This window comes from Seriola aureovittata, chromosome 15 (assembly GCF_021018895.1).
Source record: "Seriola aureovittata isolate HTS-2021-v1 ecotype China chromosome 15, ASM2101889v1, whole genome shotgun sequence".
Lineage (NCBI taxonomy): Eukaryota > Metazoa > Chordata > Actinopteri > Carangiformes > Carangidae > Seriola > Seriola aureovittata.
Genome location: NC_079378.1, coordinates 17,960,897 through 17,983,439, shown reverse-complemented (window position 1 = coordinate 17,983,439; position 22,543 = coordinate 17,960,897). Strand labels below are relative to the sequence as shown.

General features: G+C 41.4%; 1 protein-coding gene across 3 annotated transcripts in view; it reads right to left on the bottom strand.

The window, feature by feature from the left end:
• The window catches only part of amot (angiomotin), a 37,499-nt gene extending 20,634 nt beyond the window's left edge, over positions 1 to 16,865 (bottom strand). For 2 of the 3 annotated variants that reach the window (XR_008829652.1, XM_056396498.1), the window contains exons 1-4: positions 16,538 to 16,865; positions 7,237 to 7,537; positions 3,257 to 3,317; positions 1,432 to 2,449 (exon numbers count right to left, since the gene is read on the bottom strand). Coding sequence is in view for 2 of the 3 variants with exons in the window: in XM_056396498.1 (XP_056252473.1) it covers positions 1,432 to 2,449; positions 3,257 to 3,317 (1,079 nt within the window). In the remaining variant the exon portion in view is untranslated. The remainder of the gene's footprint in view (positions 1 to 1,431; positions 2,450 to 3,256; positions 3,318 to 7,236; positions 7,538 to 16,537) is intronic. The other variant, XM_056396499.1, reaches the window with a different exon arrangement.
• Between the last annotated feature and the right edge of the window lie 5,678 nt (positions 16,866 to 22,543).

Here is a 22,543-nt window from a genome sequence, read left to right as displayed (position 1 = left end):
CCCACACAGATCATGTCCTAACTCGTCCTGCCCTGATGATTAAAATTCTGTGGTATTCATGGCTGTTTGAATCCGGTCTGCTCTGAGGTAAAGAGACTTGTGTGAAACAGGCCCAACAGGCTCTGTTCTCACTGTCCTGAAAAACACTATTGGGAAACTATGAAAATATCTCACATTTTACCTTTTCAAATGTTTTTATTATTTTGAACTTGGTTGTTTTCTTTTTTTTTTTTTGTCCTTTTTGTCCTTTTCTGTGAGTAAACAAACCCTGAAGCAGGTCTTACTTCATGATTGAGGAATTAAACTCCACATGAACCTGTTTCCATTTCAATCTGTGACACTGTTTGTTTGAGAATCTGCACGTGGAAAAGACCACAGGAAAAACAGCTGGTGTTAATAAGTCTGCTGGCGCCAGGCAACAATTTAACTGATTGATAATTGATCATTTCAGTTCAGAAGTTGGAGAAGTCAAAATAAAGCTGTGTGACGATCATGGGGAGGCAATAATGAATGTGTGTCTTTGTTGATAATCTCAAGCTCAGCATTTTTATCATTTTCTTTCATTTCAGTTCAAAGATTTGTTTGAAGTTTTGTGGTCTTGTACTTGCTGTTGTTGCTGTGGAAACCACTCAGATGACTTGTGATGGAGACACAAACTTAAAGTAATCAAACAGAAAAAGATTTAACATTTAAAGGCACACTAAAAAGGCTTCCAACACTATTAACTACTATAAAAACTGAAATCTTCATGTATGAAGGTCAGAGATCAGAGCAACTCTCCTTGAGCTGGCAAGGACTCAAGCACAGTTCAGGTTGCCTTGTGCTGCTCATTATTTTACAGCTCATTTTAGTGGCTTCATGCCAATGTAAAACTATTTGACAGTTGCCCTTCAACTATCCAAACAAACTTGTGTACTGTATATAGATTAAGTTATGTCCACAAATAATTCCAAAGTCTGATGTTGTATAAAACTCAATAAGTATGAATTTTGACCCTGTTCATAGATTTTATTCAGTGTCTTTTTTTTTTTTTTTTTTTTTTTAACAGCTGGAATTTCTCCTGTAGGTTTACAAAATAATTTTTCTCTTTCTTTCTTTCTTTCTTTCTTTCTTTCTTTCTTTCTTTCTTTCCACACCTTCTGAGGGTCTGGGTTTTATTTAGGCTCTTAGTGTCACCCAAAGCTGGATACTACCAAGTGTAGCAACAACCTACATTAGCATATAATGTAATAGGAGAAGTGATGAATGTGAGACTGAGCTGATGAGAGGCTTGAGTCTCAACATGCACTGAACACATAACTGCAGAGCTACATCTCTGAGTTCGTCACTTTGAGTCACATCACATGTAGACAGTTGATTATTGGAAAATAATTATTACTGATGCAGCCTTAAGTGTGTCTATTTAGGGTTGTGTGTATGTGTGTTCCTTACCTGAATGAGCCGTACTCAGGTGGGGGCTGGTATCGGACAGGGAGCACCTCCCTCGAATGTTCCCTCCCTCTCTGCTCCTGGTAAAAATGGCCTCCAGGCTCCTGCTGCTTCGAAGGCGAGCCCATTCCTTTGAACGGGTAGTCTGGAGGGGGACCGCGATGCTGTGGCTTGTAGTAGTCGCCCGGCGGCCCTGGAGGGGGCAGCTGGGGGGAGAGCGGGGCGCTGGTGACGGGAGCATGGGCCTTCACACCGCTGGTGGCCAGAGAGAGCTGCATAAGTCTTTCACTGAGAGACCGTACATGGCCTTGCTTCAGGTCCTTCAGCCCATCATCCTGGTGCACCTTCCCTGCACCACTCACTCGTTGCACAGTCGGGCGACCCTCGGTGCGCACTTTGCCACTGGTCATCCCAGTGACATAGAAGGCGGCACCCACCGAGGCTGGGAGAGGAGGCTGCTGGGGCTGGTTGTTCTGCTGCTGAGGCTGAGGAGGGGGACCATGGCCCCTGAAGTACTGTGACTGCACTTTGGCCTCCTCGTACGTAGGGAGGTCCTCGGGGTTCGGGCATTGACCTTGGCCGCTCCCACCACCTCCGCTGCTGCCGCCTCCTCCTCCTCCAGTCCCCACACCTCCTCCTCCTCCACTGCTCCCACCCCCTCCTCCAACTCTGCCAGAGCCCAGCTTCTCCAGGCCATTGTCTGTCTGCAGCTCCTGTCCCTGGGGTTCCTGGCGGGCAATGTGGGGGGTCATTGAGTGGTCATCAGAGGGGCCTACCTGTCCCTGTACTGAGTAACCTCCTCCTGCTCCTCCTCCTCCTTGCTGTTGTTGCTGTTGTTGCAACACATAATTCCGGTTCATCTGCTCCTGCAGGAGGCGCTGCAGGACGGTGCTGCCACCTCCTCCTCCACCTCCAACACTGTTGTTGCTGTTTGACGACTCCTCGGCTGCGGCCCTCATCTCTGCCTCACGTTGGTCACGCACCTCATGAAAGGACAAGCTCCGCCCACGGTCCACACTCCCTGAGAGGAGGAGAGAGTGAAGACAGAGCAAGAAGAAAAGGATGGAACAAGAGTGAAAAGAGAAACAATCCATGACAGCGACAGAAAGAGAGAGTCAAAGAGATGAAAAAATAGAAAGGAACAGAAAGCACTTAGATCAGAGATGCACATGGACCATCTACCACCATCAATGCTCCCCACACAAAGCCATGAAAGACCCACCAATGCATGATGGGACAGAACAATGACAGTGGAGGAAGAACACTTTCTGAAAAACCTGAGGAACCAAACCACCAGCAAAGCCCTGAACCCCTAAACCACAAATATCCAGGATAAAATTTAAACTCAACAGGTAACCATAATAGCTGTGGGTTAATGACTAAAAAAGGCTACAGAGCGTGGGGATTGAAATGTTTACTATTTCTTTTTTCAGTGAGTCGATGAATCATCTGATCTATAAAATGGCAAGAACTAGTGAACATGCCAATCATAAGTTCAAGGTAACATCTTCAAATGTCGTATCTTGTCCAACCAACAGTCAAAAACAAAGATACTCAATTTACAATGAAACATCCAATGTTGTCAAACTTGAAACCACCTGGGATGTGTTTGCTGTGAACATCAAAAGAGGTTTACACTCAAAACTGTTCCTAATGTCTTGTTTCCAGTCCAGAGAAACAAGTGAAAAAATGGTTATTTGACATGTGTGTAGATTTAAGTTGTTTGTTTGTTTCTTTGGGGGGGTGTGGTTTCTTCTGACAACACTGAACATTAATAACTCCACTGTTTTACACCTTTTTTCTACAGAGTAAAGAAAAAAATTATTACATCTAGTGCTTTCTGTCATTCTTCTCATTCTCAAGGAGGAAGATGCTTTTTTGCGAAACATCTGTAGGTAAATAAAATCATTTGAGACAAATGGAAAAATGTCAGCTTTGGTGGGTGTCAGCAAATTCTTCAAGCTGAAAAGACAGAGAAGAAAAAAGTGTTTATGGAGTATAATTGGCTGGGAAGTGAAAATTCAGATACACAAAAGATCATTTTATCTGTCTATTGATTCATTATGATCATCATTTTAAACTAAAGTAACTTCCACAAAAAAACATGAAGCTAAAGCAGAAACCCAAGATTACAAACCTTTCCATTAGACACTGGCACACTGATGTTTTACAGATACAATACACAACTAATGTGGAGCTGAGTTCATACTGCTCTGCACTATTATTGGCACAGTTGTTTCAGACCTATGAGACCAGTGATGTGTTTGGTTGAGAGTGTATTTGTTTATCACCACACCCTCTGACCTACAGTCCAGCCCCTCAGTGTTTGACAGCGAGCTTCCACACATTCAATTAAAATAAATCAATGGATATAACATTAAAGTGCTGAGTGTCAGCTTTAATTTCAGTAAAGAAATAACTGTGTGGGAGATACAGCTGTTTCAACACAGTTCCCAACTTGTAAGGGTTTAACTGCAATTGGACGCTGGTCTGGTAAATGTTTCTTAGCCAGATGTGCGTTTCAGTGTTAGTTCATGCACAAAGAGCTCAGTGGACTTAGCGGTGAAAGACTGAGGTGGAGCTGTCTGTCAGTCTGAGTTGACAGACAATAAGGAGGTGACCACACAACTAAATGGTACAAGTACTGCACTTATTACACTACAAGCCACATCTATATACCCCCCCCTCACCTATGACACATTGGGGTGAAGTGAAGAAAAGGCTCAAAAAAAAAAAAAAAAAGCTAAAGTCTCCTAGAGAGATGAAAGAGGTCGTTAGGCTGAGGGCTAGTAGTCTAGTAGATTAAAGAAAATCATTTAGATAGTCACAGAAAAACCTATTTCTGACTGCACAGCTAGTCAGTCAATAATGCTGTCTAGGATGTAGGCAGATATGTTTCAGATGTCAGAGTTCAAGAGAAGAATTCATGACCAGAACCCCAGAGGATTCACCACAAGATTCAAACTCCTGGCAACCCTCAAAAATAGAAAGGTCAGGTTGCAGTTCACTAAAACACACAAAAAGAAAGAGTTTTGGAACAATGTTGTATGAACTGACAAAACAAAAATCTACCTCCCTGAAAATGATGGAAGGAAGGACGTGTGGAGAAGATGTCAATGTCAAAGGTCATTGTGACATTGGGTTCTTGACTTATGGCCAAAAATATCACAAACTCTAATTATGTCTCAATTTCATTTTTCAATTGTTTAAATGAAAATATGACAATTCAATGCTGATACTCAGGAAAGAAAGGTTGTGATCATATTTCCTGCAACTGGCTGGTTCATGGAGGAAACAACCACAAGGCAGAAATTCTAGTTTCCAGAAATATTTCCAAACTACTCTTATTTGTCCTTTGTAAAATCAAGAAGTTGTAGCAGTTCTCATATCACCATACTACTGGCTTCACTACATTGTAGCGATGTTAAATTTCTAATTTAATTAAAAATCTTAAATATAAAATTATTATTATTATTTTTAACGCCAGACTTGGCTCCACCATATTTCAGTTTCTGATCCCATACGGTTCAAGCAAACCTCTTACATCTATGACTATGTTACTGGGCAGTAGTCTAGTGATGATTTTTACTTGTTGATAAAGTTTGTTTGCTTCATATTTGTATTTGTGTATTTGCAGTTTTACTGGGGTACTTCTGTTATCTGGAAGGAGGCACCGACTCAGAGTCTACAGGGAACAAAAGAGTCTTTGTGCAGGAAACACCACAGATTACATGAACGATTGCAACATGATTGAATGCAGCAACATGTGTATTGATATGTATCTGTGGGTATTTATAAGTAAGGTTGGGGGTTATTTACTTATTGTTGTTTTTTAGGTTGCTTACTGATATCTGCTTTGCAGAGTCACATTCTTTTCAGTGAATCAAACTGGTGCTAACTGACAGCTCTCTCCCCAGAAAAACAGCTGAGCCAATCAGAGTTTTGCAGGGCGTTGAGAATGGGGATGTCACCTTCCTGTGTCAGAGCCAGAAAAGTAGCTACAGACCAATGTGGTCTAATCTAGTGGTTTAGGGGTTCAAGTTCCGTTACGAACCTTTGTTGCGTGTCATCCCTCCTCTCTCCCCTCATTTCCTGTCACCTCTTTACTGTCATTATCAAATGCAGGAACAAATTCCAAAAAAAGAAAAATGAGAAAAAAGAAAAGTCGCCATGAAAATGATGGTAAGTTTGGATGAAATGGACAATCGGGCTGTTTTTAGTCGACTTACACAACTGGCAATTCTTACATTCTGTATATTTTTGGTGAAAATAGTTCTTCTGTTACTGCAGCATGTGTGTTGACAAAAACTGACCATGGTGGGCAGACACATTTACTACTAATTTGTTAGAACAGATAAACTCTCTCCCAAACATAAACATCATCACACCGGACACACAGTCAGACTGAATACTGTCATGAATCAAAAATGCCTATACAGTCTGATTATCAGTTGGCATTTTTATGTTAAGACTGAACAGAATGTCGTGTGGGTTTGTTACATCTGTGTGTTATTTCTTGAATAAATTATACACAGTTCAGTCAAGGCATTTACTTTGAGGGTGTGACTCTGCTGATGTGACGCTTTGAAACAAATCTGAGCAGTTTGACATCCTGAACATTCCTGAACTCTGAAACGCCACAGGCAGAGCCTGAGATACACAACATTTAATGTACATCAGCACATATCATCCTAGACACAGACAACATTCATGTACAAATGACTGTAAATACAAGAGGAGGCTGGGGAAGAAGAAGGAGTTAAACTTGTGAGGATGCTGAGCTCAGAGTTGTTGTAAGCAGATTGAATGAGTGCCAAATGATGACATGGACCGCCTCTGAGAGACAGGACATATGTGAAGGGAGGCTGTATGGAACATGTGACGATAAAACAAGTTTGATGAACTCATGCAGATAAACAGATAGATGAACAGACAGATAAATAAATGTCTGACAAGTGACAAGTCTGACAGTTGTCAGCACTGGCAGTGCACTCAACTGAAAGATTTCTTTTGGCATATTGTGTGTTGTAATCTTATTTTACATAAGCTTACAAAAGATCAGTATGATCATGTGTTTTCTGTTTCATTAATGTTAGTTTGTAGTGTTAGTATGTAAAACGTTGCAAACTGTAGCTCTAAAATATGATTCCACTGATTTCAGAAATAGGCTACAGCCATGATCTTTATAGTTTGTCCATTCCCCAGTCACCCAGACTGCACATGTAAACTTTCTCAAATATACTTCAGCTGCCATATCCTGCAGCTCATCCCAAAAATATTCAGCTAGCAGCAGGACAAGAGGAGGAGAAAAAGAAAACAACCGGAAACACAAAAGATTAAAAGCTCTGACACAGGATGAGAAGGCATCACTAGTAAAGGGCTACTTGAAACCACGTGAGAACTTCAGGGGGGAAAAATCAGTTTGATAACTGAGTCTTTTTGTAAGACTTCAGAGCTCAGAAAGGTTGGAAACCACTGTTTCCATCTTTAACAATGTGATGTATTTTAAATATTATCCAATGTGTTATATCTGCCACCACTCCACGTGGTGGGGTGGAAGTGTGAAGTAGCATAAAATTGAAATACAATACAAGCACCAAAAGATTGTACTTAAATAAAGTACTTGGGCAAATGTACTCAGGTTATGCCTGGTGATGGAAAGTAACTAACAACTCCTCTGTCTTTCCTCTCTCTTCTCCCTCCGTTCTCTTGACTACCTCAGTTCCCTCTTTCCTTCCTGCCTGTACTCCTCCTCATCTGTTTCCAGCTTACTTTCCCAGATCTCAGTCTTGTCCCTCACATACCTACCTGTATGGTTGCTCTCACTCTGCTCTCCTCGGGGTGTCAGTGGCAACTGCTGCTCATGTTGAAAAGCTGCAGTGGGCTGACTGGGAGGTCCGGATGAGGCTTGATCAAGATAAGTAAGGGGAAGCAGGAGGATGGGGCTGATGATGTTGTTGTGGGTGAAGGTAGTCCAGTGTAAGGTGATGGTAGCCTCGTGGTGGCAGGTGGGTCAACTCCTAGTCCTTGCCTTCCTGCAGACTCAGCAGGTCCTCAAGGTGCTGCAAGATATAGAGGCACTGGTCGACGTCGCCAAGAACCAGACGCTCTACAGAGGAAATAAGTGGAGAGAACTTTTACTGCCATGTAGTGTTTTCACCTCATTCATTCAATGGAAAGAAACAGCAGAGCAGCGGGAGAAATGAGACATCATGACACGTAGCCATGTGTTCTTCTATTTTAAATAAGAGATAGAGAAACTGAAACTGATCCAAAACAAAATGAAAAAATCGGCAGGACATTTGACATTTGATTTTAAATTCAGACATTTCAGGATGGAAGAGCTGTGCTCTCTCTCTGCCATGTATATGCAGATTTACAGTAACCAGATTGATACATGTAAACAAACTGACTGTGGTCTGGAAGAAGCTCAACAGAAAAATATTCAGACTAGTTTTAGGTTACATCCCTGTTTATCCAAAATATAAACCATTTGTGTGGAAGTTTGTCATAAAGACTTCAGACATGGCTAAAAACCGTTTTGTGCAGTAACAGTGACCTTGACCTTTGACTTTGGCTAAGCAAGGTTGTAGAGATATCCCTCTCCCCAGCAACATTTTCCAGCTCCTTCTGGAGGATCCTGGGATGTTCCCAAGGCAGAGGAGATGTATAAGCTGTCCAGCATGTTCTGGGTCTATGCCAGGAGGAATCCTGGTCAGTTGCCTGACCACCTCAACCAGCTCCTTTCAACACAAAGGAGAAGCAGTTCTACTCGGAGCTCCATCTGAGCTCCTTAACCTATCTCTTAAGCGTGAGCCTCGTCCCCCTGCGGAGGAAAAACATTTTTAGCCGCCTGTATCCACAGCCAAGTTCTTCTGGTCACTATCATGACCATAGGTGAGGTTTGGAAAATAGGTCAATGGGTAAACCGAAAGCTTCGTCTTCTAACTGAGATCCTCTTACCTCGCTTTCTTATTGCCAGTGTTTAAAAATAACAGCATATGCACACTAATGTTGGTGCAAAAAGGGTATTGGAGGTGTTGACTCTGCTTCTAACTCGATTGCAGATTGCCCCAGTGGCCAGCTGATTAAGCCAAAAGAACCACATCATCTGCAAAGAACAAAGAATAAATTCTAAGGTCCCCCAACTGGACACTCTCCTACCCCCAGCTATACCTTGAGATCCTATCAATGAAAATCACAAACAGAATAGGTGACAAGGGGCAACACTGGTGAAGACCAACATCCACTGAAAACATGTTGACTTTCTCCTGAGAATACGAACACAGCTATAAAAGGAAGCGCTGTTCCTGTGGAGCCTACTGCAAGCTAAATGTGAGCACAGATCCCAGTAGAATAACACTGGACTAGTGGGTATGCTGGAGGGAGTAGAGCGTGCCTGCACAGTTGTTGCCCAGATACTTAAGGAGCTCCTCAGCCTTTATGAGAAACTACAGCTGGATGGGTCTGACTGTGCCCCATGCAGCAGACCAGGCAAGGTACAGGTACCAGGTACATGTCTCCCATAGTCACAACCGGATTCTCCAGCACTTGAAGGAAACAGGGATGGTGCACTTACTACGCCACCATTATTACGAAAAGACAAGGCAACCCCAGAGCTCTTTTTTTCCACTGTCAATAACCTTCTTCAACCAGTTTAACAATTTCCTCCGGCTGCCTCTACAAATCTCTGCTGTGACTTTACGAACTTTATCTAGAACAAAATAATTTCCATCTACAGAGCTACAGAGTATGTCCATGAAATTTAATGTTATCTCCCTCCCTTCCCCGTCAGCTGTTTTTCGACTTTCTTCCCTCGATGAGCAGTATGTAACTGACCTTGTCAGAAATCCAAGGTCTACCACGTGCCCTCTTGACCCCAGAAAACATTCCTGTTTATCGTCTGCCCCCTGCTGACACATATCATTAATACATCTCTCCTATTTGGATTTGTTCCTTCCGGTTTAAAAATGGCTGCTATCACCCCAGTCCTAAAAAAAGCCTGGAACTGATATGGACAACCTCATCAACTACAGACCCATCTCCAATCTTCCATTCCTAGCAAAACTCCTTGAGCGCACTGTGGCCAGCCAGCTCCAGGCTCATATGTCTGAATACAACTTGTGGGAAGAGATCCAATCTGGGTTTAGGACAAAACATAGTACAGGAACTGTCCTCACCAAAGTGACAAATGACCTGCTCATAGCCTCAGATTCTGGTTATCTCAACATCCTCATCCTGTTAGATCTGACCTCTGCTTTTGATACACTCCGCCACAACTTCTCCTTGACCTATTACAACATTTACTTGGTGTCACCAGCACTACACTATCCTGGTTCATGCCCTTCCTCACAGTTAGAAAGCAGATTGTCTCCATTAGCAACCTCAGGTCTCCCACATCCCTTATGGTGTTCCCCAGGGCTCAGTTCTTGGGCCAATAATATTTATCATTTACCTTTTACCTCTTGGACACATAATTCATTGACATGGCCTTAATTTCCACTGTTATGCTGACAACACACAAATCCTTTCCACACACAGCCAACATACACTTTGCCACCATCCTACCTGACTGTCCTTATATCAATGCATGGATGACCTGCAATTATCTCAGTCAACCTAGATAAATCTGAAGCTATCCTCATTATTTCCCCCAGCCACATTTAACACCCACTTAAAGCTCACCATCCCTGGGTATATTACATCTATAGCTGAAGTTAGAAATATTGGTGTAACTCTGGACTCCACCCTCTGTTTTGACATCTCCAGATTACACCCCTCTCTCTCCCATTCTGTTGCAGAGACCTTCATCCATTCATGTTTTTTCATCTCAACTTGATTACTTTAACACTCTTCTCCTCGGTGCACCCTCACGGATGATAAATAGACTTCACATTGTCCAAAATTCAGCTGTGAGAATCCTGTCACACAGTCCTGGAAATGCATCACCCCACACTTGTCTACCAATCTCTACATGGTTTGGCGCCTCCATACCTAACCGATCTTCTCCATCCCTACAAACCCTCTAGATCCCTCCATTTCACTAATGCCCAATTACTCTTCACTCCCCCCTCGAGACTGCGCACAATGGGTGATAGGGCCTTTAGTATAGTTGGCCCTATCCTCTGGAGTGCTCCCCCCCAGATTCTGTGCTAATGCACATCTGTTGTTTCTTTTAAGTCGTCACTTAAAACCCACTTATTTAGGCTAGCCTTTCGTGGTGCTCAGAGAAATGTACATTTTGTAGTTGTTTCTTTATTATGTGTGTATATGAGTATGTATATGTGTATATGTATGTATATCTTGCTTATGTTTCACAATGTTTTTGTTTGCGTGCAAACTGTCCTTGGGTGTCCTGAAAGGTGCTTATAAATAAAACATATTATTATTATTATTATTATTATTATTATTATTATTATTATTACTGTAGCTCATCTATCTGTGGCAAACTCAGCCTTATCCAGTGTAAAGTTGTGTCACCAAAACCAAATATGATCAGCAATAACCCACACTGCAACAGATGAAATTAGGCTCCGGCAAATCTCTCACATATGTTTTGGTCATTTCCATCTCTCATATACACTACATCTGCTTTGAAAGGAGCAATTATTGCTATCCTCACTCTGCCTTAAGCACTCAATTGTAATTAAACAAAACCTCGTCCTGAAACCTATCTCTCTCTGTAGGTGCCATTAGTGTGAACTAGAACCAACCCAGCACATCACACATTTGTTAACATTTTCAGACTTCATCCACTCTTTCATACCCTGTAGTAAATGTCCTTTTCATCTTTGCATGCTCACGGTGTCTCAATGGCTAGAAAACCATATTAAACCCCATTTACATGGATAATTAATAAACACAATAAATACTCGTACATAAGGTTCCACACTCACATAATGTAAATTAAAAAGTTCTGACTTAAAAAAGTTTGATTGAAATTTGAGGACTCGCACAGATCATAGTTGATATATCGTCTTAAATTACAGATACAATAAAAATTAAACTCTTGCAACTGTTATTATGTGATCTGCTGGAGCGAAAACCTTTCAGTGTGTGAGCAACTACAGACCTGTGGTACAGCTGGTTAATATTTGCATTTTTCACAAGAGAAAGTGATGGTCATTAGCTAAAATAAGAAGCTACTGTCTGAGTTTAAGTGAGCTTTGACAATGAGAAAGAAAAGCTGGAGTTCAGTGAATCTGTTCAGCTGAGAACACTGTTCACAGATGACATGACTTTTTCACGCTGCCACATTCTTTGGTCATCACTCATTTAATTGCTGGCTTGTTGTTTTCTTATTGTTTTCATTCTAGACTTTTACCAGGAACTGTAACTGAGAACATTTTTCCTACTGCTCCTGAAAGATTCAACTTATGAATTGGAAATCTTTAAATATCTTCAAGTTTGTGCTAGAAAAGTATATAAAACTTTTTCACAGGCATGAAAGTACCACTTTTACCACAAAAAAAGATTTAAAAATGGGATTATCAAAAACACTGATGTATGGTCCTACCTGTGTGGCTTCCTTAGAAAATCTCTATATTCTCCTAAAACCAAGCTGACTGAGCCTTGGAGGTAGTCCAACATTTGTCTGATCCACCGTGTCCACGTTCTATAAAGTCTACCTGTTTTGTGCGGGTTTTAGGTGGCGCACCTCTCTTTCCACCTACCTGCCCCCATCCAAGGTGGGGCTGGGAGGAGACAGGTGGATTTGGCAACCATTCAGCACTGTGTCACTCCCTAATACCTGCACGCTGGTGTAACTGCCTAACGTTTACTCTTTCAAAGAGATAAATACTGTCTGAGAATGTAACTTCTACTTTCATTGCTTGTGGCTGTAACAACAGGATGGACTGTTGGCTGATGTTGTTCCTCTTCATTTCTGTGATTATAAAAGATAAGTAGGAACATTCAGACCAGACTGTAACATGACCTGCAGCTTCTGCTTAAACAGCAAACAGCAGTCAAGGAGAGGATGCCGTGGTCTGATGATGATTTTTTAAAGATCTAATAATTATTGTGGAGTGAGGAACTGACTTCTTGCATGTTTGATATTAAGTGGAAAACGTGAGCTGTTTCATGTTCATGTTGTGTAACTCTGACTTGATTAAAATTTTAATTATGCTGTGGCCTGAGGGCAGACACAGAATCATGGCCACCGTGTCTTATTCACGTAGGTAGGTACTGCAGGTACAGCTCCTCACTGTGTCTGGCTGCCCAAACTGTACAAAGCTCCTGCAGCCCTTTATTTAAACAAAAAATCATTTTCTTATTTAGGGTCGCTCCAAACGGACTCAATCCCCATAGACCCCATAGACACAGCGCTGCCCTGCTAATCGTGCTGCTCTGGAAAGAGAGGTCATAGAATGGCAGACAAAGGTTTTCCTCAAAGTTGAACTCAGGATATCACTTTTTGTAATAGTAGCTTCAAATTTTCCCAATTCAAAGCTACTATTACAAAAAGTGATATCCTTCTATGGGAGCACACACCCGTCAGTCAACATTCACAAGTATGGACACTGTCAAGAGGAGACAGAGAGACCAGGTCATCAATCTACATCTTCAAGGATTTCTTCCCACACATAGCAGTGGACCACTCATATATATCCCAAAAACATTCTTCTGATGGTTTTTATAATGTGTCATTTCAGAGGGTGCTGCAGACCCTCAGCCCCGTTTCCCACAGTTGAGTTAGTTGAGTATGCACACGTTGGGTAGTGTACTGTGAAAGCCCTAGCAATCTTCACTGGATTTTCCTTACAATGATTATGGAAACCAACTTCCCCACAAGTGCATGTGATGGAACTTCCTTTCATTTCCATGAATTAAGCAGAGCACTTTTCTGACTCTTTATCCTTGTGTTCTTTTAAATTGGAGAAAGGAAACTAGACAGAAAACCACCACAAGTCACCCATAGTAATACCTCCTGGTCTATTCCTTTAAAGTTATCCATTTGTAAAATCATGTGGTATTTCCTGGCTTTTCCAGAAAAAGTCTTAAATCCTGATCTTCCATTGCAGAAATCTATTCACAGTCCTGGTTGAAAAAGCTTTCTGTTCACTACAAGATTTAGTCAAGTCAACAAGCCAGGACTTTGAACAAAAAAAATAAAAATGCACAGAGCAGATGACAGGAAGTTTGAGAAATTTGGGGGTGGGGAAGGGGGTGGGGGGGGCAGAAGCTGAAAGACAGTGGTAAAAGTAGAAGAAGAAGAGAAGTGTTTATATCTGAGAGAAGCAGAGCAGTGAGAGGAATTTCTAGGCTCTGGGTCAAACCCAGTGGGCCTCTCTGTCTCTGATCTGTAGGGGGTTTTCCATTCACACTCAAATATTTCATACATGGAACTGGGAGACTCTTGAGGGGCTCCTGCAACCACGCAGATGGCAACCGCGGTCGTCACTTGTGTAGCCATACTCGTGTACTTTAAGCAGGTGATCAGTGCAGAACACGAATGTCTACAACAGACAGACAAACATGGTGAAGATGTAGCAAACTCCCTCAAAATGACATATCTTTTGATTATACCCTGAAAGCCCCTCAATACACAACTTACTTTCCAGTTTCTATATTACAATTCTATTATTATACCATTTCAATTCTTGAATGTGTAGATCTGCATAACTGGAAAAATATCATGAATGTGATGACAGTTCATCAACATTCTGAGAAAGAACTGAATTGTGCCTTCTTCAAGACTGCAAATAAAAGAAAGATAATGTAATTTTAAATAGCAAATTGATAATGAAATGTATACTGTGCTTCATTTAATTAACCCTTAAATGCCCACCTCAAGTCTTTAGTGTTAAACCCTGTCTAATTCATTCATTTTATTCAGCTAACAGCCTTTAACAGTGTTCTGGTATCTCAATGTGTCTTTCTCTAAATAGTCTTCAAGATCACAAAGCAAACCAAAGTATGTTCTGTGAGAGTGTCACTTTTTTCTGTGTCCTGGATTGCAAGTGATAGTAGGTATCATTGTTTCCTTCAGTTTGACCTCATGATGGCACTGTTGTCTCACTGTTTCTACAAATGAATACAGGGACAATGATGAAGACATTCATTTATTGACACAGGAACCTGATGAATTAGTTTCTGTGCAGTTCATAAATCAGATCATTTAAGAGCAGAACTGCAGCATGAGAATAACAAAACTACCTCCGATGAAGTGCAGTCCGAATGGCACAACGGTCGACATACATCCAGGTACCATTCCCAGCAGAAGTAAGGACTCACGAGGGAATCTCTGCCCTAAATCTGCCTCCATAAAAGAGCAATTAGTTTTTCTGGCCAAATTTCCAAGTTAATACACCAGAAGATCTCACAAAGCATTCTTCTGGAAAATCTGGCACTAAGCTGTTTTGGTCTTGGCTGGAGAAAAAGAAAGAGGTGCCACGACTTCCGGGAACTGGTGGATGTTCTAAAAGTCTGAAAAATTCATACAAATGCTGGACCATTGTCCATCCACACGTATAAGTGGTCTATGAGATAACATTCAACAGCTCACACAGCCAACAGCAGTCCGTCAGCTGTAACCATGCTAGCAGATTAGCTCACCAGCGTTACGGCTAGCTCAGCTGACCCCACTGGTAAAAAGTTATAGTAAACTTTGGGAAATGGTCACTGGTGATCTAACATGTGTGCTAATTGTAGTTGATGAGCTATAACATGAAAAATCTCCACAATAACTGACTTTTAAAAATGACTCCTAACTGTGGCTGAAAAGCTCATTTCTAGCTTCTACAGTAAACTTGTGTTTGAGGTGGCTTTAAGATGTATCATCATGTATCGCATGTGTGTGTGTGTGTGTATGTGATGTGTGTGTGTGTGTGTGTGTGATAGAAAAGCAGTGTATGAATGTGTGAGTTAATGGGTGTATATGGCTTGTTGAGGTTGAAAAAATTAGAAAAGTGCTTTAGAAGTTCATTTACCACTTGACATTAAGAACAGATGGAGTGCACACTGGATCAACACAGAGAGACATCCTTCTTTTAACAGCTTTAATAAGGGATGTCTGTGTCTTTAAAATGTGTTAACTGAAAAAAAATAGACTATCTTATACTATGGTATTATGTCTCTGTTTCCAGGAAATATCCACATTATAGAATTGTGTTATTTAACATTATAACACACTATTTCTGTTATATACCTACCAGTACAGAATAGTAAATAAACTCCTGACAGTGTCTTGTCAAATTCATTCTTTAAACTCTGGTCTTCACACTGCTCTTAATTCATATCTGCATTATTTCATGCTTGAGTTGGGAATTTTGCTGATCAGAATGATTTATCAGTATCACTATTATCGAACAGATTGATTTTGACCATCAAATCTTTTTAATCTAAAATGACAACACAAGAATATATGTGCAAATAAACAAAGGCCGGAAATTCCTTTGTTTACCAAACCAGTGATATGGATGAATTTTCTACCAGTCACAGTTCACCTGATGTAGTTACCTGAATGTTGCATTAATAACCCCAAGAACATGCTGCAGTGTTGACAGAGCAAACCTGTGTTAACTATTAGCTATAATCATGTTACTGTTAAGAGTGTTAACTGTGATAGAAATCTCCAGATAAGCAGATTATACTGCGCATGTTAAGGTTCTCAGTGAAACCTTGTGTACATGAGACCAGTCACAGAACCATGTCTCTCAGGACCCCCTGGAACCATCAAGGACCCTTTGTGTGGCCCCACATGGGAAAATCTAAACTTGAAGCTGAAAAGCAGCAAACAGGACCTCTGCTAACACAGGATACACCCACCTACACTTTCCATTATCCAGGCTTCAGTTATCGGTATGTGCAGAAAATACCAAGTCATTAAAAATCATTAACTCACAGAAGCCTTCAATGAATGAAATACGAACCAGGACGAGACATACGGATTAGATCACAATAATTGTCTGAAACTATAAACCACCCTCTCCTCTGGCTGCCTTCATGATACAACAGAAAACTGCCTGTAACTTTCCTGCGGGGACAGATTGTTTTCTCTTCGACATCGGTTTGTAATTTTCTCAACTGTGATACGTGAATACGCTAAAGTGGGAACCGAGCACACAGTTTAACCAACTTTAGTATCTTAACAACATGTCCGTTTTACCTTTCTGCAGAGATCCTTCCGTTCACTTTTTCGGTCCTCGATGAAACATCTTTTCTGTTATTTCACTCCGGACTGAAGCGACTCCTCTGGCTGCACAGATTCTTCTCTACAACATTACTCTCTGCCGCCGCTTGATCGCGGGCTTCGCAGCGGAGTTTAATCCTTTCTCCCGGAAAAGGTGTTTGTTCGCGGCCAAAAACTTTCCGTCCTTCCCAACAAATTTCATATTTAACCGTAAAAAAAAAGGAAGCAATACAGGAGAAGAAACAGGAAGCTCCCCCTGCCTGATCTGCAGTATGAGAGGAATGTCCCCCACCTCCCCCCTCATTCGTCTTCCTCCAGCTAATGCAACTAGAGGAAAAAGTTTTTTTGGAGCAGGGAAATCCCTCCTCCTCTCGTCTTCTCTTGTTGTGTGTTTATTAAAAGCGTAAATCCAATTATTATAAAGCAGATGTATAACAGACCAGCCCATGAATGTGACAAATACAAGACGGAACGATAGGTTGAGTTCAGGCACCAAGTAAAGCACAGAAATACAGCCTGAATATGAAATAAAATTATTTGTTTTATGGTGAAGTTCCAGTTTATGTTCAACACAAGCAGTAATTTATAACTTGTTCCAAAAAGCTCCTTTTAGGAATGAAACGTAGAGATCAGAAAATGAGTCCCTTTGTACTTTTTCTTAGGTTACTGTGGCGGTTTTGTTTTCGATTTCTGTCATGAACTCAGAGAAAAAGTAAAAGTTGAAACAAGAAACTGAAGGTAGAGAAAAAAAAGGAAAAATGACTAGAGCTTTTAGGACAGACTATGGGCTTTTCTGCTGCCTTCGCGCGCCGTTGGAAATGTAGGAATTTTGATCAACAGTGCACTTGCCAACTGATTGATCTCTAGAACTACATTATTATCAAAAGTACGTGGACACTGGGCAGTTAACCTGAAGCAAAAGGGAATCTCAATGTTTAAAGGCAGGACATCTTGGTACCTGCAACATATATCCCATAATTTCTGAGGCAAAACATAAACAGGAAGTTGGAAGATTATCAGGGAGAATTCTATCAGCAGAGCTGGGAATTGTAGCACAACCTTACCCAATTTCAAGGTGTATAGAGGAGGGGAAAAGTCTGATGAGGTAAAAACAGCAGTATAAAGAACAACAATAAAGTTGCACATTATATTACAAGTGTTATTGGAGTATTTATCTCTCTGGTCAGCAGAGCTGCCATATTGCTTTAGATACTATATTATATACAATTATTAAAGTAAAGTTAAAACCATTCATGTTGTTTGTGTGGTCTCCTCTCATTTCATCGTGTCAGAAATTCCAGTAACTGAGAAAGCAGGTCAAACTTCAGCGCTCAGAAGCCCTTCAGCTTCAGCCAGCCAGCGATGTAGCCACTGTAGATACAGGTTTTCCCATTTTTGTATCACCACAAAGTTAAATAAGGAGGATGGAGCAGTGCATGAAAACTGACAAACTGCTGTTGGCCACGGGGAAAGAAGATCCTGTCCTCAATTTACTCATGTTTGAGAACCCAGCTCACGCAACTACAGCCATTTGGTAACTAAGGTGAATGAACACTTGATACCCCGCACAAATGTTATAAATGACCATCCATGTTTTCATTAGAGCTCACAGTGGCCCAGTAAGTCTGTGGAGGATTTTGTGAAAGGATTATATGAGTTGGCAGAACAGTGTGACTTTGGGGATACAGAGGCATCACTGACCATGATGTTTCTGAAAAGTAGCAGATGGAAAGCAACCTGAGTCTAGATACAGCCATCAATACTGCCTGCCAGTTGGAGCCAATCAAGTTACATACATAAGTTAAAGCAGTCTAGTCTTGCTGCCAAGAAAAGAGGCATAAAAAATTTGTATGGAGCAGCAAAAAAAGCAGTCAAGAGGGAAACGTCCATGCTTCCTACCTTGGAGCAAGCATGTTTTCCACATTGGATGCATCGTCCATATCCCTCTGGACCCTGAAAGTGTCAAGCTAACCACCTTCATCACTCAAAGGTGTCACAATCCGCCTCTGTTCCTACCTGAGCTCTCTCTCACCCCACTGGCTGGCCACACTTACCTCATCAGCACCTTCAGCTCCACCTTGGGCTCTCAGCTGTATCTCATCACTCATCAAGTCAGTATATATGCAGCCCCAGTTCATTCACTTGTTGCCAGATTGTTCGCTGTACTCCTGCAAGACTTTCCATCTCTGGACTGACCTCCTGGTATCGACTCTGCTCGTCTCTGCCCCAGTAAACACCTCAGTCTTCTGTCCCCGACCACGAGTTCTGCCTGTGCACTTCCTGGTTCCTGTCTGCCTGTCCCTGTGGCTGTTTGGCATTCTCCAGCTCCAATGTTGCAATGTGATGTGGTTTCCTGGTCCTTTGTCTGGCTCTGATTACCCACCTGCCTGGTGCGTCTGCCCCGCTGACTGCTCACCTGGTTCCGATCCTCCTGCTCCCTCAACGACGTCTCCAGCTTGCTTCCTAAGGTAGCTTTAACCATCAACCACCTGACGGGGAGGGCTCGTCTCTGGGGAACTGCCGAGTGGGAGAGACAGATTACAGCCTGCACCTCGTTCCAGCTCTTCTCCAAGGAGCTCCGCAAGGTTTTCGGCATGTGGGCCTTTGGTTCTGACGCAGCACGGGGCCTGATGAGCATGTGTCAGGGGGACAGGACGGTGGCTGACTTCTCCATTGACTTGCGCCCCAAGGCTCGCCAGAGTGACTGGAACTCATCTGCCCTATGTGACGGTTTTCTTCATGGCCTCGCTGATTATATGAAAGATGAACTGGTGCCACACGACCTCCAGTCTACATTGGATGGGTTGATCGAGTTGGCTACGAGGAACCCGGGAACCTTCGCATAGAGAGTCCTCCTTGCTCCCAACCATCACCCCCGATGAGGCGCCTTCCACCTCCAGGGACGGGCTGTCATCTGATGACTCTTGCATACAATCCTGCTAACATTCAGCCTCCACTCTTGATGGCTAGTTCAGCCTGCTAAGCCCCAGCTTGCACCCCTGTTGGTATGCTATCACTATGCTAGACACCAGTATGATGGCATACTATGGCAAGCCATTTTAACATTTAATTGTTACCATATGTATAACAGATATCTGTAATTCAATTCTTCCTAGTCAAAATGAACATTTTAGATATCCACAATGACATTCTTCCTTGGATGAATAACGTCACTTTTCCCATTCATGTGTATGAGGTTTCTCATTACATGAGATCTTTAATTCAATTGTAGATAGCCACAATGTCAAATGTGGATATCTGCTACTAAACTATAACTATCCATAATTCCAGTTTGAGATATGCACAATTTAATTCTGACTAGGCAAAATGTACAATAACAATGTGTAACCAAAAGAAAAAAACTGGTTTTTCCAGAAGTTACACAATGTTAGCTAGCAAGCATCCTATTAGCAGTGTTGCTAATTTGCCAAATTATTTGGATGCAAATTTATCTTTGTCACATGTATTCTGGGACCTTGGGCTGTATGAATTTTAGTTAACACTATACTGCCACTACACCATATTTGATACACTACATATTTTGATAATGTTGACTGTTGCTGTTAGCAACAGGTGACCCTACATAGAGGATCTTTTTGATAGCAATGATTGGAGAAACCAGACCTAACAATGTTAGGTAACTTATATTCTGATCCTTTGCTGAGATGCAATATTACAGAATAAAAATACTTATTTGAAAATACTCAAAATAAAAGCCCCACTACAACAGTAACATTTTAGGGTCATTGAGTGGTGCAGTGGGTTGAGCAGGCACCCTTTATGTAGAGCCTACAGTCCTCGCTGCAGCAGGCCCTGGTTCGAATCCTACATCCCCTTTACTGCATGTCATTCCCCCTCTCTCTGCTTCCCCATTTCCTGTTTCTCTCTACTATCCCATCCAATAAAGGCACAAAAGCCCCAAAAATTATACTTTTAAAAAAAAAAAAAAAAGAGTAACATTTTATTGGATCAACTTTAGATACACTGAACAACTCGCAGAGAACAGTTCAGATGAAATTAAAGTATCTCCTCTCTCTGTGCTGTATTGCAAGAAGACAAGATGTCATCAAGTTTTGTGCTTCCAGTCAGGCCCCATGTGACAAGGTTTGCGGGGCTTGGAAGGACATTGTAGATGCTGTGAAGGAGGAAGTGCTGGCCTCCTTAACCATGTCACCCTATGTGATCTTCCTTCTCACTGCCTCCACTCACCCTGTTGTCCCATCCTTTTATTAACAGACTGAAAAAAAATTAAGCCCTTTCAATAGGCTAAACAGAGCAAATAGTCTAATAAATAAAAGGCTATATGTCTCAGAACATTAACTAAGAATAGGATTTCAAATCAGATATATGCTGCATTCAAATTGTAAGTATTTTATCTTGACATGCATTGCAGATGGTGTAAATTGTATCCCATCAATCAGTGTCTATCCTTCCTTCTGTCATGTGTCATGTGTCCTGTCTCTCCTCCCTCTGCTGCTGATGTAACTGACTGCTGGTAGGAGTAAGTTTAGACACTTTTGAAGGGAATCCCTTCAGATTTGGCACAAACATTCCCTTGGAGTCAAACATATACAAAATGTACCAAACATGTTATGTATGAAAGCACCAATAAAGACAAACTAGCTGTAACAAGTTTGACCTCACTGGCTAATGACAGTGCCCTCTGCTGGTCGACCAGATGAAACAAGTTGACTGCATTGCATTTCCCCTGTCCTGTTCATGTGGGTGTCACTGGAGGCCTACAAACTCAACTGCACAAATACACTTTGGAGGGAAATCTTACCAAGTTGGAGAAACTGCTGAAAAAGGGTATGAAACTAGTTACAGTAAATAGTACAACTATTATAGTGTATCTATACTATAAAACATCTAGTTTGGCAACATGCAAATAAAGATTAATTCCATACTCTTCTCTAAAAGATTTTTGCTATTGCAGCATAGCCAACCGTATCATAAGTAATAAGTAAACTGCTGTTAATGCTGATGTTGACTATGAAGCAATACCAAAACATACAAATATTTCCTTTAAGTCAAAGGAACACTTGCACTTCAAAATGAAGAACAACAACAAAGACATGGTTTCAGTGTTTTCTGATGTGTTCCAGGTGTTGATGTGAACTGTGTGAATCACCTGGGTCAGAGTCCACTGTTCTGTGCTGCTCTCTTGGGCCAAGTGAAGGTGACGGAGCTGCTTCTTCATTATGGAGCTGACCCTGACCAGTAAGTCTCGGCCTGGCACTCACTGCAAAGATACTTAGCTTGCCCATTGTGAAAAGGCTTGCTTCTGGAGTCTTGTTCATATTGATGGAATGATTTTGTATTAAAAGCAACTTTGTTACTAAGAACCAGTGTATCCTAGAGATGTCGACATCTGCACATTTGAACATTAAAACATTCTTATAACTAGAGTTTTTCTCTCTCTCAGGTTTAAATGAAAAATGTCTCCCATAGCAAATTATAACAGCTGTATCTCATGTTAATGGTGTAAGTTATTTGTCAAAAGACCAGAATTAAACATTTGGCTGTTGTCTCATTAATGTCAAATCATTTAGATTTAGCGCAAGTAGCTCATGTATGAAAAATAGTAGGATACTACAGTGTGTCAGGTACATATTTAATCAATGCACCATATCTTCTGCTCATCCCATTATTAAAGTGGCCCTGAAGTGCAAAACACAACAGCAAATCAGACAACACAACAGCAAATCACAAAACACAACAAATCACAAAACACAATAGCTAATCGCAAAACACAACAGTAAATCAGAAAATATAACAGCATTAGAGAGACTCAAACCGGAAAAGTTAGGTACATTTTTTTGTTTTTTTTAAGAGGTAGGTAGGAAGTTAGGAGCTGGAACAAAACTATTACAGTTTTTGCCCGTTGCTTGAACACTATAGACCCATGCTTAGACTAAAGTAACACAACTTGAAGCTTTTGTTACCATACCTCAAACACATGTACCCATACCTTAAACAAAA